At 37.1% G+C, this 14,491-nt stretch overlaps 1 protein-coding gene across 5 annotated transcripts in view; it reads left to right on the forward strand.

Moving 5' to 3' along the window:
* Positions 1 to 14,491, forward strand: part of znf827 (zinc finger protein 827) — a 93,534-nt gene that overhangs the window by 71,450 nt on the left and 7,593 nt on the right. For all 5 annotated transcript variants that reach the window (XM_037763382.1, XM_037763381.1, XM_037763383.1 and 2 more), the window contains 4 exons: positions 1,029 to 1,166; positions 2,867 to 3,038; positions 4,633 to 4,799; positions 8,586 to 8,795. In XM_037763382.1, the coding sequence (XP_037619310.1) occupies positions 1,029 to 1,166; positions 2,867 to 3,038; positions 4,633 to 4,799; positions 8,586 to 8,795 (687 nt within the window). The remainder of the gene's footprint in view (positions 1 to 1,028; positions 1,167 to 2,866; positions 3,039 to 4,632; positions 4,800 to 8,585; positions 8,796 to 14,491) is intronic.

The following is a 14,491-nucleotide window of genomic DNA, read 5'->3' on the forward strand; positions in this document are numbered from 1 at the left end:
AAAGATGGATGTAAATGGGGCATCCTAGTGGTTAAGACACATATACTTTACTGTGATTGTAACTTTCCCCGGTTTGTTTCTTAGCTTTGTTGCATTCATTCCCCCCGTCCCCTCGTTTCCTATCACCTCTCAACTGTGTACTATTGAACTAAAAGCAAAATGCCCCAAAATCAAGATCACACCACACCACAATCAGTACATAAGCACATACCACAGCAGCGTGTTACGATTTCAACATCAATACATATTAAACTTAAGTTACTTTGTTTGATTTATAGCTGCTTGACTTGAAGCTGAAGTAGGCGAGATTATAGCAAATATGATTTAAAAAAAATTTCATTTTGTAAAACGTTCGCTATATCCTGACAGTAGTACACGAAACGGGTAACCTAAAAAAAACATTTGCCTCTGTGTCCTCCGGTGCTGCTAAAAGCATCTGCAAGATTTCACATACTGGAGGAAAACAAGCAGTAACAGCTGATCTGCTGTCCAGCTGCCATCTATGAGAGCCAACTGTCAATCACTCGCGAACTCCGACCAAATGATCAAACTAGGCAGCGCTGATCAAATATGAATCCATATTATGTTACATTAATGCCTATTTCCTCGCCTCAAATTTTTTCAGAATCATCTTGTAGTGCACGGTTTAGCTGTAAAATGAGAAAGTTTGTGACGCCGCCATTGTGAAATCTGGTGAAGGAACGCCAAGTTCCGGTCACATGACCAGAGCACAGCCAATAGGAATGCTCTTTCAATGAAATGACTTGTGATTGGTCAAAGTCTCCTGTCACGGGCTAAATTTTCTAAAACCTGAAAACAGAACCATGATGAGGTGCAGAAGTCTAATTTTCTTTCAGAACACTTGAATTACAATATGCCGAAAGGTTATTATGGAATTTTTGCCCAATGATGCCAAAAATAGACTGCCTACTGCCACTTTAACAGCCGTTTGTCTACCTGCAGATTCTTTTGTGGCTGACTGTGTCAGCAGTGAATGATGAGTATGGGTTTCTGTATTTGTGTTCCAGACTCAGAAAAGGATGATGGCGAGCTGGGAAACGGGATTGCCCAGTGGAGACTAAATGAGCAGCTCTTCCCCTGTCCTGTCTGTGGCAAGGTGTTCGGTAGACAGCAGACGCTCTCTAGACATCTGTCGCTACACACGGGTAAATAAACACACATTCAATATTTTTATCTATTGATAGCCCTAGTATATACCTACTAGGGCTATCAATAGATTACAATTAATTAATTAATTGCATGATTGTCCATAGTTAATTGCAAATTAATCACACATTTTGAATCTGTTCAAAATGTATTTTAAAGGGAGATTTGTCAAGTATTTAATACTCTTATCAACATGGGAGTGGGCAAATATGCTGCTTTATGCAAGTGTGTGTATATATTTATTATTGGAAATTAATTAACAACACAAAACATTGACAAATATTGTCCAGAAACCCTCACAGGTACTGCATTTAGTGTAAGAAATATGCTCAAATCATAACATGGCAAACTCAAGCCCAACAGGCAACAACAGCTGTCAGTGTGCTGACTTGACTATGACTTGAGCTGGGAAACGGGAAATCACAAGTTGCGTAATGCATTAAAGAAATAGGTGGTGTTGAAACAAATTTGCGTTAACACATTATTATCACGTTAACTTTGACAGCCCTAATATATACACAATGACATTGTTAGCGGACGTGCACACCACCGCCGCACATTTGCATCTCTTTGTTTTAATGTATAGATGTTAGCTGCTGTGTTTGTGCTGCCCACAGTAAGTAAATAAGGTTGACTAGACTAGATTACCCTTCCTTTAAAGAGATTACTACCATGATTAGTCTCACTGGGAAAACTGCCCGTCTAATTACCCAGCTAGAGGGATGCCTCACAGAGTATCCACACACACACACACACACACACCAGTAATTCTGATGCAGTCACGATTGGTTCCCTCATTCACTTTCTCTCTCACACTCAGACACGGGAGACTTCCTCAGGATGAAGCTGTACACTCCCCTGTGTCCTGATTACACTGTGTTTTCAAACTTGGCCCTTCTTTGCTCCCAATTGATCCATTCTCTCCCATCACTGCCTTCTGCAATCCCTCTCTCAGTCCTTATTAGGAAAATAAATTAATGAATATCCTGCTTATGCAATTTTATTTAAAGCAAATTAACGCTGGATTAGAAATTAATGCAACCTACTTGGGATTGCAGGCTAAATCACTGGGCGCACAAATGGAGACTCGTGTACAAAATGCCCCCACACAATTGGACATGCTCTCACATTTTGCGTGCACACACACACACGCCATCTGAGAGTGTTGGCTGTGAACAGCTTGGCCACACCACAGAGAGCAGAAGCAGGGGCATATGTCAGTGTGATGGTCTTTTTGGTTTCCCCGGCGACATAAAGGTTGCCTGGCTTCATGTCCTTGGGGCAAATGCTGTGTGTGTGTGTTTGAGGGGGAGCTAGAGAGAGAAGACATGTTGTTCTGTTGATTTGTTTTGGGATAAAAGGAAATATTGTGATTGTTATTTTTTTTTAATTAGATTTTTATAGTGCTTGCAAATAAGGCAAAATTATGTCTGTACATGCTTCATATTTTCTTGTGACATGTACAGGAATATCCAGATGCTTCTCTGAAAAGTAGATTTTGTAAGACATCACAAGGTGTTTTTTCTTCCTCTTCTCAGGTTCAGAGTTACAGTTGGGGTCAGGCGGAGGTGAGGCAGGGTTAAGCGTTAAGTAATTAGGTTTAAGCTCGCTTTAAAGGCTCAGAGGCTGAGCGCGACCTAATGAAATATCATCTGAGGTAATGTTTACAGTAACCCGAGGTCTGTGTTTGTTTTTGCAGAGGAGAGGAAGTACAAGTGTCACTTGTGTCCTTATGCAGCCAAGTGCAGGGCTAACCTCAATCAGCACCTGACCATCCACTCTGTCAAGCTGGTCAACACAGACGCTGAGCAGATCGTCAGCGCTGTTACAGCCGACTCCGCAGAACGCAAGAACTGCCCTTACTACTACAGGTAGTGATGACAGGCCAAAACACAACACACAACTCCTTTTAGGGTGTCTCTGTCCATTTTTGATTGATTTGTATCAGCTGCTTGATGCCCAAATGTATCCTGATATATTTCTTAATTTAATTTCTCCCCAACGGCTTTATTTTGTTAATCTGCTTTAAAGATATCTCTATTTTTGTGAGTCATTTATCTGGAATTATTATTACTATTATTATTATTATTATTTGCTTTCTTAACAAGAGATGGATGAGAGAATCAATACCAGACTCCATTAGTTAGATACATGAAGCTACAGCCAGGAGACAGATAGTCGAAAGGTAAAGAAAATCCACCTACCGATATCTCTGAAGCTCCACATTTAACATTTTAAGTCTTGTTTATTCAATCTGTAAAGAAACCAAAGTGTAAAAGCATTTTCTGGTTTCACAGGGGGGTTATGTGCTGAAATATTTGTATTCGGGTGTAGCAATCCCCTGGAATTGCGTGAGAACTACATGGTGACAACAAGACTCCTTAGTGAACTTTAGACGTGTTGATATATGAATATATGATCCTGGGACAGAGTAAGGCTAGCTAAAGCCATGTTCGCACTACACAACTTGCTGTTTTGTAATCGAGAGTCTTTAAGTCGTTGTGGTTTTCACACTACATGACTGTCCGGCGACAGGGGGTCACGCAATGCAAGATCTTTCACCGGGAGGAATCCCTGATGAGGTCTCCAAACTACGTTTTGTCACGAAAACACATGCGAGAAATGCACGGTTAATGACGTGATAACATACGCAAGACCCATTGCTGATGATGTTGCTGGCACATGTGTTCAGAAAACAGCCTGTTTCCACTGTTTTCCACACTCTTTTTTTACTATTTATTTTCCTGGGTGCAACAACAACTTTGCTCCGTGTTGCAAATGCAACACATACAGTAAGTTCCTGTTGTTACAGGTGACTTCTCCTCCCCCAGGTTTCCCCTCAACCTGTGTCTTGTCCTCTCATTGGCTGTAGCTCGTGGCCGGAGTCCCCGACAGGTCTAGATATTTAACATGCTAGATATCTGGAATGTGTCTGTGAGGCATCTGCGAGCGTCGGCGAGTCTCTCGCCTTGCGTCTTTGAGCAGTTCACACAAGAAGCTCGAGCAGCGAAGTGCGAGCGGCGAGCCAGCACTGATTTGCCTCTGATCTGGGGCTTTTGTCGGGGCACTCCAAAAACTGTTGAGGAGCGGAAAATCATGGCTAAAGTCATGTAGTGTAAACTGGGTATAAGCTGTCTCCTGGCTGTAGCTTCATATTTACCGTACAGACGAGAGAGTGTTCTCAATCTTCTCCTTTAACTCTCTGTGGGAGAGCGAATGAGTGTATTTCCCAAAATGTCGTACTATTGCTTTAATACTTTTATGTGGCTAATGATGTGAAAAGAGTTAAATAGCACCATGTGTGGAAATAGTGTATTTTCAATTGTCTTTTATTAAATTAAAAGAAATGTATCCCCGCTGTACCACTTACCAATTTATGCAGACATAATATAACACTAAAACTGACGGTCTCCCCCCTCTTATTCTCGCCATCTTCCCTCCTTTTCCTCTCTGTTCTCTGTCCAGCTGCCATGTGTGTGATTTCCAGACGGAGCTGAATGCCCAGTTTGTCAGCCACATGTCGCTCCATGTGGACAAGGAGCAGTGGATGTTCTCGCTCTGCTGCAGCGTCTGTGACTACGTCTGCATGGAGGAGAACGACATGAAGAACCACATTAGTACTGGACATGCAGGTACAGAATCCCTGATGATGCATGGCGGTCCACTGGCTCTGAGTGAAGGCATTAATAAGATCTCTCATATGTGTTGGTGTAATGTCAGGTTGGAGCATTATCATTATTTTTTCAGTTAATCGATTAGTTGTTTAGTTTATAAAATGTCTGAAAATATTGGAAAACGTTCATAACGCTGACCTCTTCAAATTCCTTTTTTTCTCAACCAACAGTCAAAAACCAAACATATGCAATTTATTTCTATTACATAACACAAAGAAAAGCAACAAATCCTCTCAACTGAGAAGCTGACTCGAGGCTTTTTTGCTTAAAAAATCGATTATCAAAATAGTTGCTGATTTTTTTTTTTTTCTCTCGATTGACTAATTGATTAATCGACTATTCGTTTCAGCTTGAGGGTAATATTTTTGTGTTCATGCAGGCTTCTCAAACTCAATGTACTGGCTAGTAGCAAAGTGCATGATTCAACCCCTAGAATAATGCTTTATGGAGTTATTTTCAAAATTACTCTCACATGTTAGAGTGGGTGGTAGCTTACACATTGTGGCTCTTGTTCACAGCTCAGAATAGAAATACAGTGCAGCACTTGGACAGTGACACATTTTCTATTGTTTTGGCTCTGTACTCCAACACATGGGGTTTAAATTTAAACAATGACTGACAAGACAAGAGCTTTAAGGGTTTTGAGAATTGTGGCCTTTTTATACATAGTCCCTCCTACTATAAGGTTACAATTCCTACACTGTTCACTTAATCTGTACCATAAACTGTATATATAGATGGACGACGTGTCTTTACTTCCTCCCACTGTACAAAAGTGAGGCAAAAAATCCGGGATTTTAAGATTTTGATGTCAGTGTCAGCGCAGTAGTGATCGGGCAGCTGGTGCCGCGGTATCAAGGTCCCACCCAAACACCTGAGCCAATCACGAGCCGAGCACGGCCGCAGCTTGCTAGCGTGAGCCACCTAGCTGCTACGTTAGCATAACGGTACTGTTTGGCTAGTAAGACACAACAACTAACCATAATATTTCTGTAACTACATTCATGATCAAATTGACACATGTTCTATTACACAGACTCATGACAGTTATGGAAAGATAAAGTTAATCTCCTCTCTCTACATTTCCTGAGTCTCCGGCTGCGCAACTACTTCACTCAGAGCAGCTGTCAATCGCAGCTGTCAATCATGATATCTCAACCCCCTTTTAGAGCATCAAATAACTCACTAAAACCAAACTTATCAGAAAAAATGAACACTTGAACATACACCAGCGTGATAAAAACTACCTTAAATGAAAGAAACCATCTTTGGGAAAAATTTATTTGATGTGTATTTTGACGTTTTAGTCTGGCCGATGTCCCTCCGCTAACATTGAGGGGGCGGGGTTTATGACCTATACTGCAGCCAGCCACCAGGGGGCGATCAAGATGATTTGGCTTCACTTTTGGGGAGCTGTCATGTCATCCAGGTTTATATGCAGTCTATGATCTGTATGTGTAAGTGAACACCCTCAAATTAAAGTCACTTATTCATTTATCTGCCGATTTATTTTTACAATTAATTGTTTGGTCTATAAAATGCCAGAAAATATTGAAAAATTACTGAATTGACAGGTGTATATTGCTCGTCTTGTCCAAACCAACAGCCCATAAACAAAGATATACTTACATACAGTATATATACTTAGTTTACCTTCATAAAAGACTAAGAAAACCCACATTTGGGCTGATACCTGTAGCATTTTGCTTAAAAAATTACTTAAACGATAAATCGGTCAGCAAAATCAGTGCAGATAAATTAATCGACTAACTGACTAATGGTTTCAGCTCTACTTTGATTTCAGATCCAATGTGTGTGAGTACAGAACCAGCACAACAAATACTGTATGTATCACTGTCTAAATACTTATAGACTGTACTCTATCTTGCCGGTGTTTTACTGTATATGAAATCAGCAAGTTCCAAATTAAAACGTCCTAATGTGACAGTAATTTACACTTCATAAACACATGGGTTTCGTATCAGTTCAGAGGACACGGGGAAAGACAAGCAGCAGAATTGGGTTTCACAAACAAGCCGCCTCCGGTCGACCTTGTTTGGACTTTTAAAGCTGCTGGTGTGAACCCCTGGTGGTCGATATGAGTGTTTTTGTCTAAAACAGCTTTGTCCAGTTTATTGCTGACGTTTTGCTCTTCCACTGTTCCTCAATGTGTGTGTGTGCTGCTCGTGTGTATGTGTGGGTGGGTGGGATTGTCCGGCCTAGACAGCTGAGGGGTCTTTCAGAGGCCACAGTGGCCTTGTTTATCTGAGAAGGTTGGCCCTTATCGTGCCTGAGGGGAAAAAATCAATAGGCCTTGGTTCCTTTGGAGACGAGCTGGGTTTACGATGCCACTGTGGCCATCTTTTAAGTCTCTCAGCCTGGCTTGGCATTTATCTCAGTCTCACACAAGATGGACACCACCACCAAACACACAAATGCACTGGAGTGTGGCTTATAGTCACCTCATATTTCTACCTCCTACATGTGGAGATTTTAGTAATTTGTTATGGTCCAGCCCTATTTTGTTAAAGCGCCTTTTACTTCAGTGTGTAAGGTAGATAGAGAGTGAGTCCTGACAGACTGTAAAAGGCTAGTTATCTGGTCAACTGTGTAGACACGCCCAGGCAGGAGATGGCTGAGCTCAGCAGGTGTCATAGTTCAAGCTGACCACCTGTGAAGGCTGGACTCGACATGGGGAAAGGGTTGGATGGGTGCCCTTCTCAGTAGGGGGGGGGAGGTGGTGAATTATGTGACTGTATTGCTTGATATCTAGCCTGGATACACTGGCAGAAAGGCAGCCTCTTTATTTCCGTTCCTATATCATGAATGTTGCCGTGGACGAAGCTGTTCGGTAATAGAGAAAATGGAATATTTTCCAGTCAAGGTGTGTTTCAAGGTCAAGGCCCACTGGCTCAGAGCACCACCTTTTCTTTTTTCCTTTACGCTTATATTCTGTGGCATTAGCCTTTTGGATATTGTAAGAGAAGGCAAGTGTATGTTAAATACTGCAGCAGAGGAGATAAAAGCTCCCACAAGCTGGTTCAATACTGTATTCAAAATGCTGCTAAGACTGCGCCGTGAATGACCCTGGTTTATTTAGATTTGATTGAAGGCAATTAATCATATCTTCAATTACTGTATTATTCCTTGTGTGTGCACTGCATGCGTACATTCTTGTATGTTTTAGATTTGTGTGTTTGTGTGTGCCTGTATTTAAAAGATAGGTCAACCATCTCAGGATCCGTGCAGCCTTTTCTCCCTCCTTTCACTCCCTCCTGAGTGAATGCCCTTTGTTGAGCTGTGCCCTGTGATGCTCCCGCCATCTTAGCTCCTTCGGCCATGACCCACGCTCCTCACCCCTCCCTCCCTCTCGCCCCCTCCCCTTCTAATTCCCTCTCTCTTCCCAGTGAATTGTAGACTTAGAGAAGGGATCAATAAAAGCACACTGCGTCTTGATTTGAGTGGCAGCAGGGCCTCAGTCAGAGCACAGGGCTATCGAGGCTGCCTGCTTATATTCTGTTTGTGTGTATTTCAGTGTGTGTGTGTGTGTGTATGTGCATGTACAGTACATAGCGATGGGGTTCTTGAAACCGATTTTTCAGCATAACAAATACCCCACAATTTAGGCAGGGTTTCAGTTAATATCTTTTCCCAGGAGTTTTCTTTAGTTGTTGCTGGTACAATTCTTCCCCCAGCATTGCTGTCCATCATAATGACGATGAAGATCTGTCCACTTGTGTCCAGGTCTGAACTCAAGGAGTCCCCTCAGCGAGACCAAGAGCACCTCCTCGTCCCTCTCGGCCCTCAGCGACTCACTCAACAGCTCGGAGGGCGGAGACCTCACCCACGGTAACGAAGAACTGAGGGGCCTGCTCGCCCTGCCCTCCTCCGCAGGCAGCCAGTCCAGCTCTGGGAGCCACTCGGGATCAGGAACTGAGGACAAGTCTGACAAAGGTAAGGAATTGTGGGAACTATTGCAACCAGATACTCTTTGTCATTTTTATGCCCCTGAAAATGTCATTACAACAGTATATATTCATGACTGACTAGACACCAATAACATTTTTTAAAAAACATCAGGTATTATTTATGACATTCAAACCCACCACCTATCATCAAATTTGGATTAAAAACTAGCTAAATCAAGATTGGTGCAGACAAGTATGCATATTTCACCTGGCCCCACCCACCTCAAACAAGTTGGAGGCTCACAAACAAAAAAAGAAATTCAGAAATCTCTAATGTGATAACTTTTCTAACTTTGGCAAAAATAATTTGTTCATGTCGGGTTCCCAAATGCTTCGAAGCTTTGACCTTTGCCATGGAAATTAACCTCCAAATCAGTATTAGAATGCTTCGTCTTTTGTTGTTTTTATATACAAGTATGTAATAATTATGTATAAATTCCAAAATAGACCATTAAATAAGGACTAATCCCACAACATTATTCATTATTCATATTCAACATTCATTATTTTTAGTTATTCTCAGACGGGAATCGCAATAACTATACTATGATTCTTTTTGACATACTATAGAATGACCTTTTTATGACATACTGTACTATACCATGACTTTTATTTTGCATTTTTATGACATACTATACTATGACATTTCAAACATTTTCCGACATGGTATACTATTTTTTTTTTTTGACACAGTATACTATGATTTTTTTGACGTGTAAAAAATGACTTCGACATTTTTCGAAATACTATGCGATGACTTTTAATGACTTTTGACGCACTATACTATGACTTTTTCAAAATACTATACTATGATTTTTTCATGAATTTATTTGACATGTTCTCGACATACTATGCTATAACTTTTTGTTTTGATTTTTTTTGACATACTATACTATGATTTTATTCGACATACTGTACTATGAGTTTTTTACGACTTTTTATTTTTACATACCCTACTATGACTTTTTATCCCTATTTTTGGACATACTATAATATGACTTTTTATCACTTTTATCAACATACTATACTATGATTTTTCTCAACATACTATATTATGACTTTTTTCGACATACTATACTACGACGTTTTTATCACTTTTTTCGACATACTATATTATGATTGTTTTCGACATACTATATTATGATTTTTTTCAACATACTATACTATGACTTTTTTATCACTTTTTTCAACATACTATATTATGACTTTTTTTTAAATGCTATACTATGACTTCTTATGACCTACTATACTATGGCTTTCTTTGTCATACTATATTGACTTTTTTTTTTTACTTTCTTCGACATACTATACTATGAGTTTTTATGACACTATTATACTTTGACTGTAACTGTTTTTAATGACATACTTCAATTACTTTTTTGTTTGTACTAGCTATTAATTTCTGCCATAAACTGCGGATATATTTTCAACAAACTCTTACCTGTGTCTGGGTATCGGCGTTTCAAAGCCATTTCCACCAACATTTTCCGTCCGGAGTTGGGCCACTTTGATGAATCATGAGGTTTAGAGCAACAACACTTTTTATGACCTTTTTCGACATTTTATACTATAACATACTATAATATGACTTCTTTATCACTTTTTCGACATACTATACAATGACTTTTTTTGACATACAATACTATGACTTTTTTATAATTTTTTTTGGCATGCTATACTTTGACTTTTTATCACTTTTTTCAACATACAATATTTTAACTTTTTATCACTTTTTCGACAGACTGTACTCTGATCTTTTTCATCATACTATACTATGATTTTTTTCGACATGCAATACTATGACGTTTTTATCACTTTTTTCAACATACTATACTATGACTTTTTCATAAATAATTTGACATACAATGCCTCGACTTTTGTTGACATACTATGTTATGACTTTTTTACGACTTTTTTGACATACTATATTACTTTATGACCTTTTTTGACATTTTATACTATAACATACTATATGACTTTTTATCACTTTTTCCGACATACAGTACTATGACTTCTTTATCACTTTTTCCACATACTATACTATGACTTTTTATCACGTTTTTCGACATACTATATTATGACTTTTTAATCATTTTTTTCGACATACTGTACTATGACTTTTTATCACTTTTTTTCGACAAACTATGTTATGACTTTTTTACGACTTTTTTTGACATACTATATTATTACTTTTTTATGACCTTTTTCAACATTTTATACTATGACATCTTATAACATGACATCACTTTTTTTGACATACTGTACTATGACTTTTTTTTTTTTTTGCTTTTTTTTACTTACTATGCCATGACTTTTTCGACATACTATATTATGACTTTCTTATGACCTTTTTCGATATTCTATACTATGACATACTATGTGACTTTTTATCACTTTTTTCAAACTTACTGTACTATGACTTTTTTATCACTATTTTGAGATACTTAACTATGACCTTTTTTATCACTATTTCAAGATACTATACTATGACTTTTTTCGACATGCTATACTATGACCTTTTTTTCACTTTTTCGACATACTATACTGACTTTTTTTTACGTTCTATGCCATGACTTTTTTCGACATACTATGACTTTTTAACGACTTTTTTTGACATACTATATTATGACTTTTTTTATGACCTTTTTTGACATTTTATACTGTAACATACTATAATATGACTTTTTTCGAGATACTGTACTATGACTTCTTTAAAACTTGTGTTTTTATCACCTTTTTCAACATACTATACTATGATTTTCTTCTACATACTATACTATGACTTTTTTATCACTTCATTCGACATACTGCACAATTACTTTTTTATCACTTTTTTCGACATACTATACTATGACTTTTTTTTCCATATTTTTCGACATACTATATTATGACTTTTTTGACATGCTATACTATGACTTCTTATGACCTACTATACTATGGCTTTCTTCGTCATACTATATTGACTTTTTTTTTTTTTTTACTTTCTTCGACATACTATACTATGAGTCTTTATGACACTATACTTTGACTGTAACTATTTTTAATGACATACTTCAATGATGTTTTGTTCGTACTAGCTATTAATTTCTGCTATAAACTGCGGATATATTTTCAGCAAACTCTTACCTGTGTCTGGGTATCGGCGTTTCAAAGCCATTTCCACCAACATTTTCCGTCCGGAGTTGGGCCACTTTGATGAATCATGAGGTTTAGAGTAACAACAACAACAACATGTTCACTCTTTATTCAGTCTGCATAATGTATGTTTGCATGTGGAATGCTTCAGTGTATGACACAGAATACCAGGGCAAAACACAGTAACTTGTGTGTAACTTAAATGCGGAAAGACATGTGTGTGTAAACAAGCCATTCTAAGCGCAACGAAATAAAGCCAGAGAACCGTAAGTGAAATAAAGTTTTTTCTGCCTTGATTTTGCCAGAACTTTCCTTAGTCAAGGCAAACACAATCCAGTATTTTCAACAAAAAACAACACAGGACACACAAGATATTTGTCCACATGATAGAGCAATTTTTATTGTTCGAAAAATGGCAAAAAATAATTTTAATTTTAAAACCAAAATAAATTCAATTCTTTGACTTGAATATTTAATGACTTTTTTGACATTTTAATGACAAACTATACAATGATTTTTTAAAAAACGTTTATCAGCATTTTATACTATGAATTTTTCACATTTTTCAACATACTATGAGCTTTTTCAAAGTACTTTATTCTGACTTTTTTAGACATACTATACTAAGACTTTTTTTTTTTTTACATTTTAATGACATACTATCCAATGACATTTTCATGAGTTTTTACAACATACTATATTTCACATACTATCTAACTTTTTTTTACATTTTACTGTCACATTATGCTGTTAATTTATATGTATTTGCGTCGGCCAAACAAAGTCTGTCGGTGCCATTCTTGGACCCAGTATCTCAGGAACGCCTGGAGGGAATTTTTTCAAATTTGGCACAAATGTCCACTTGGACTCAAGGATGAAGTAATTATAATTTGACATTACTGTGACTTTTTTTATTGAGTTCAATTTTAATTATATGGCGTAAAGCATAACAGAATTTATCTCAAGACACTTTTTATACTGTATATAGCAGGTCTAGACCATACTCAGAACTTACATTCCCTAATGAGCGACATTGGCAAGAAAAAAAAATCCTCTTTCATGAATGGGTGGCCATCCACTTATACCGGTTGGGTTGAGTGAGAGAGAGAGGCACAGCAACAACAATAATAACACAACAATTATAGAAATATGACTAATAATAGAAATAATGATAGCAGCAGTGGATATAATAAAATGATAATAATAATAGCAGTAATAACATCAAAAATGATGATAGAAGTGACTACTACTACTACTGATAATAATAATAGCAGTAATATTAACAGTAAAAATACAAATATGACTAATGATCATAGTAGCAGTGGGTGTCAAGCAGGACCACGGCAGCAATCCATGGAAACCTGTGAGACAAGAGAGCAAAAAGGACTCCGGGGCAGAAGCCGAATTACTAACAAGCATTAATGGGACATGAATACGTACAAAATGGAGAGGGAGAGCAGATGATATACAATACAATGTCATAAAAGAGTTAAATTATGTCATTAAAATGTAAAAAAAAAAAAAGTCAGACTGTGACCATTTATGAACTTTTTATGACAGACCAGACTACGAGTTTGTGTGAAATATTGCTATGATTTATTTTGACATTTTCATGACATACTATGACCTTTTTTATACTTTTTTTATGTAGAAAAAAGTTATAAAATAAGTCATAGTATAGTATGTGGAAAAAAGTCATAGTATACTATGTGGAAAAAGCTCACTGTATAGTATGTCGAAAAAATTCATAGTATAGCATTTCGAAAAAGTGATAAAAAAGTCACAATAAAGTTTGTTGAACAAAGTAATAAAAAAGGGATAAACAGTCATAGCATATTTTGTCAAAGAAATTGATAAAAAACGTATGGTATAGTATGTCGAAAAAAGTGATAAAAAAGTCAAAGTATAGCATGTCCAAAAAAAGTGATAAAAAAGTCAAAGTATAGTATGTTGGGAAAAAGTCATCATAAAGTATGCTGGGAAAATAAAGAAAAAGTAATTTAATAGTATGTCAAAAAAAGTGTAAAAAAAAAAAGTATAGTATGACAAAAAACAATTAATTAAAAAAAAGTATGTCGAAAAAAGTGATAAAAAAGTCATAGTTTAGTATGTGGAAAAAAAGTCATAATATAGTATGTTGAAAAAAGTGATAAAAAGGTCATTGTATATAATGTCGAGAAAGGGCAAAAAAAAAAAGCAAAAGTATAGTATGTCCAAAAAGTCATAGTATAGTATGTGGAAAGAAGTGATGAATACAGTCATAGTTAAGTATGTCGGGAAAAAGTCATCCTATATTATGCCGGGAAAAAAAAGACACCGGATATTATGTCGAAAAAACAGCAAAAAAAAGTCAGTATAGTATGTGGAAAAAAAGTTATAGTATAGCATGTGGGAAAAAGTGATAAATACAGTCATAGTAAAGTATATGGAAAGAAGTCATAGTAAAGTATGTGGAAAAAAGTCAGAGTAAAGTATATGGAAAGAAGTCATAGTAAAGTATGTGGAAAAAAATCAGAGTAAAGTATGTGGAAAAAAGTCACAGTATAG

Source organism: Sebastes umbrosus, chromosome 3, assembly GCF_015220745.1.
Source record: "Sebastes umbrosus isolate fSebUmb1 chromosome 3, fSebUmb1.pri, whole genome shotgun sequence".
Classification (NCBI taxonomy): Eukaryota; Metazoa; Chordata; class Actinopteri; order Perciformes; family Sebastidae; genus Sebastes; species Sebastes umbrosus.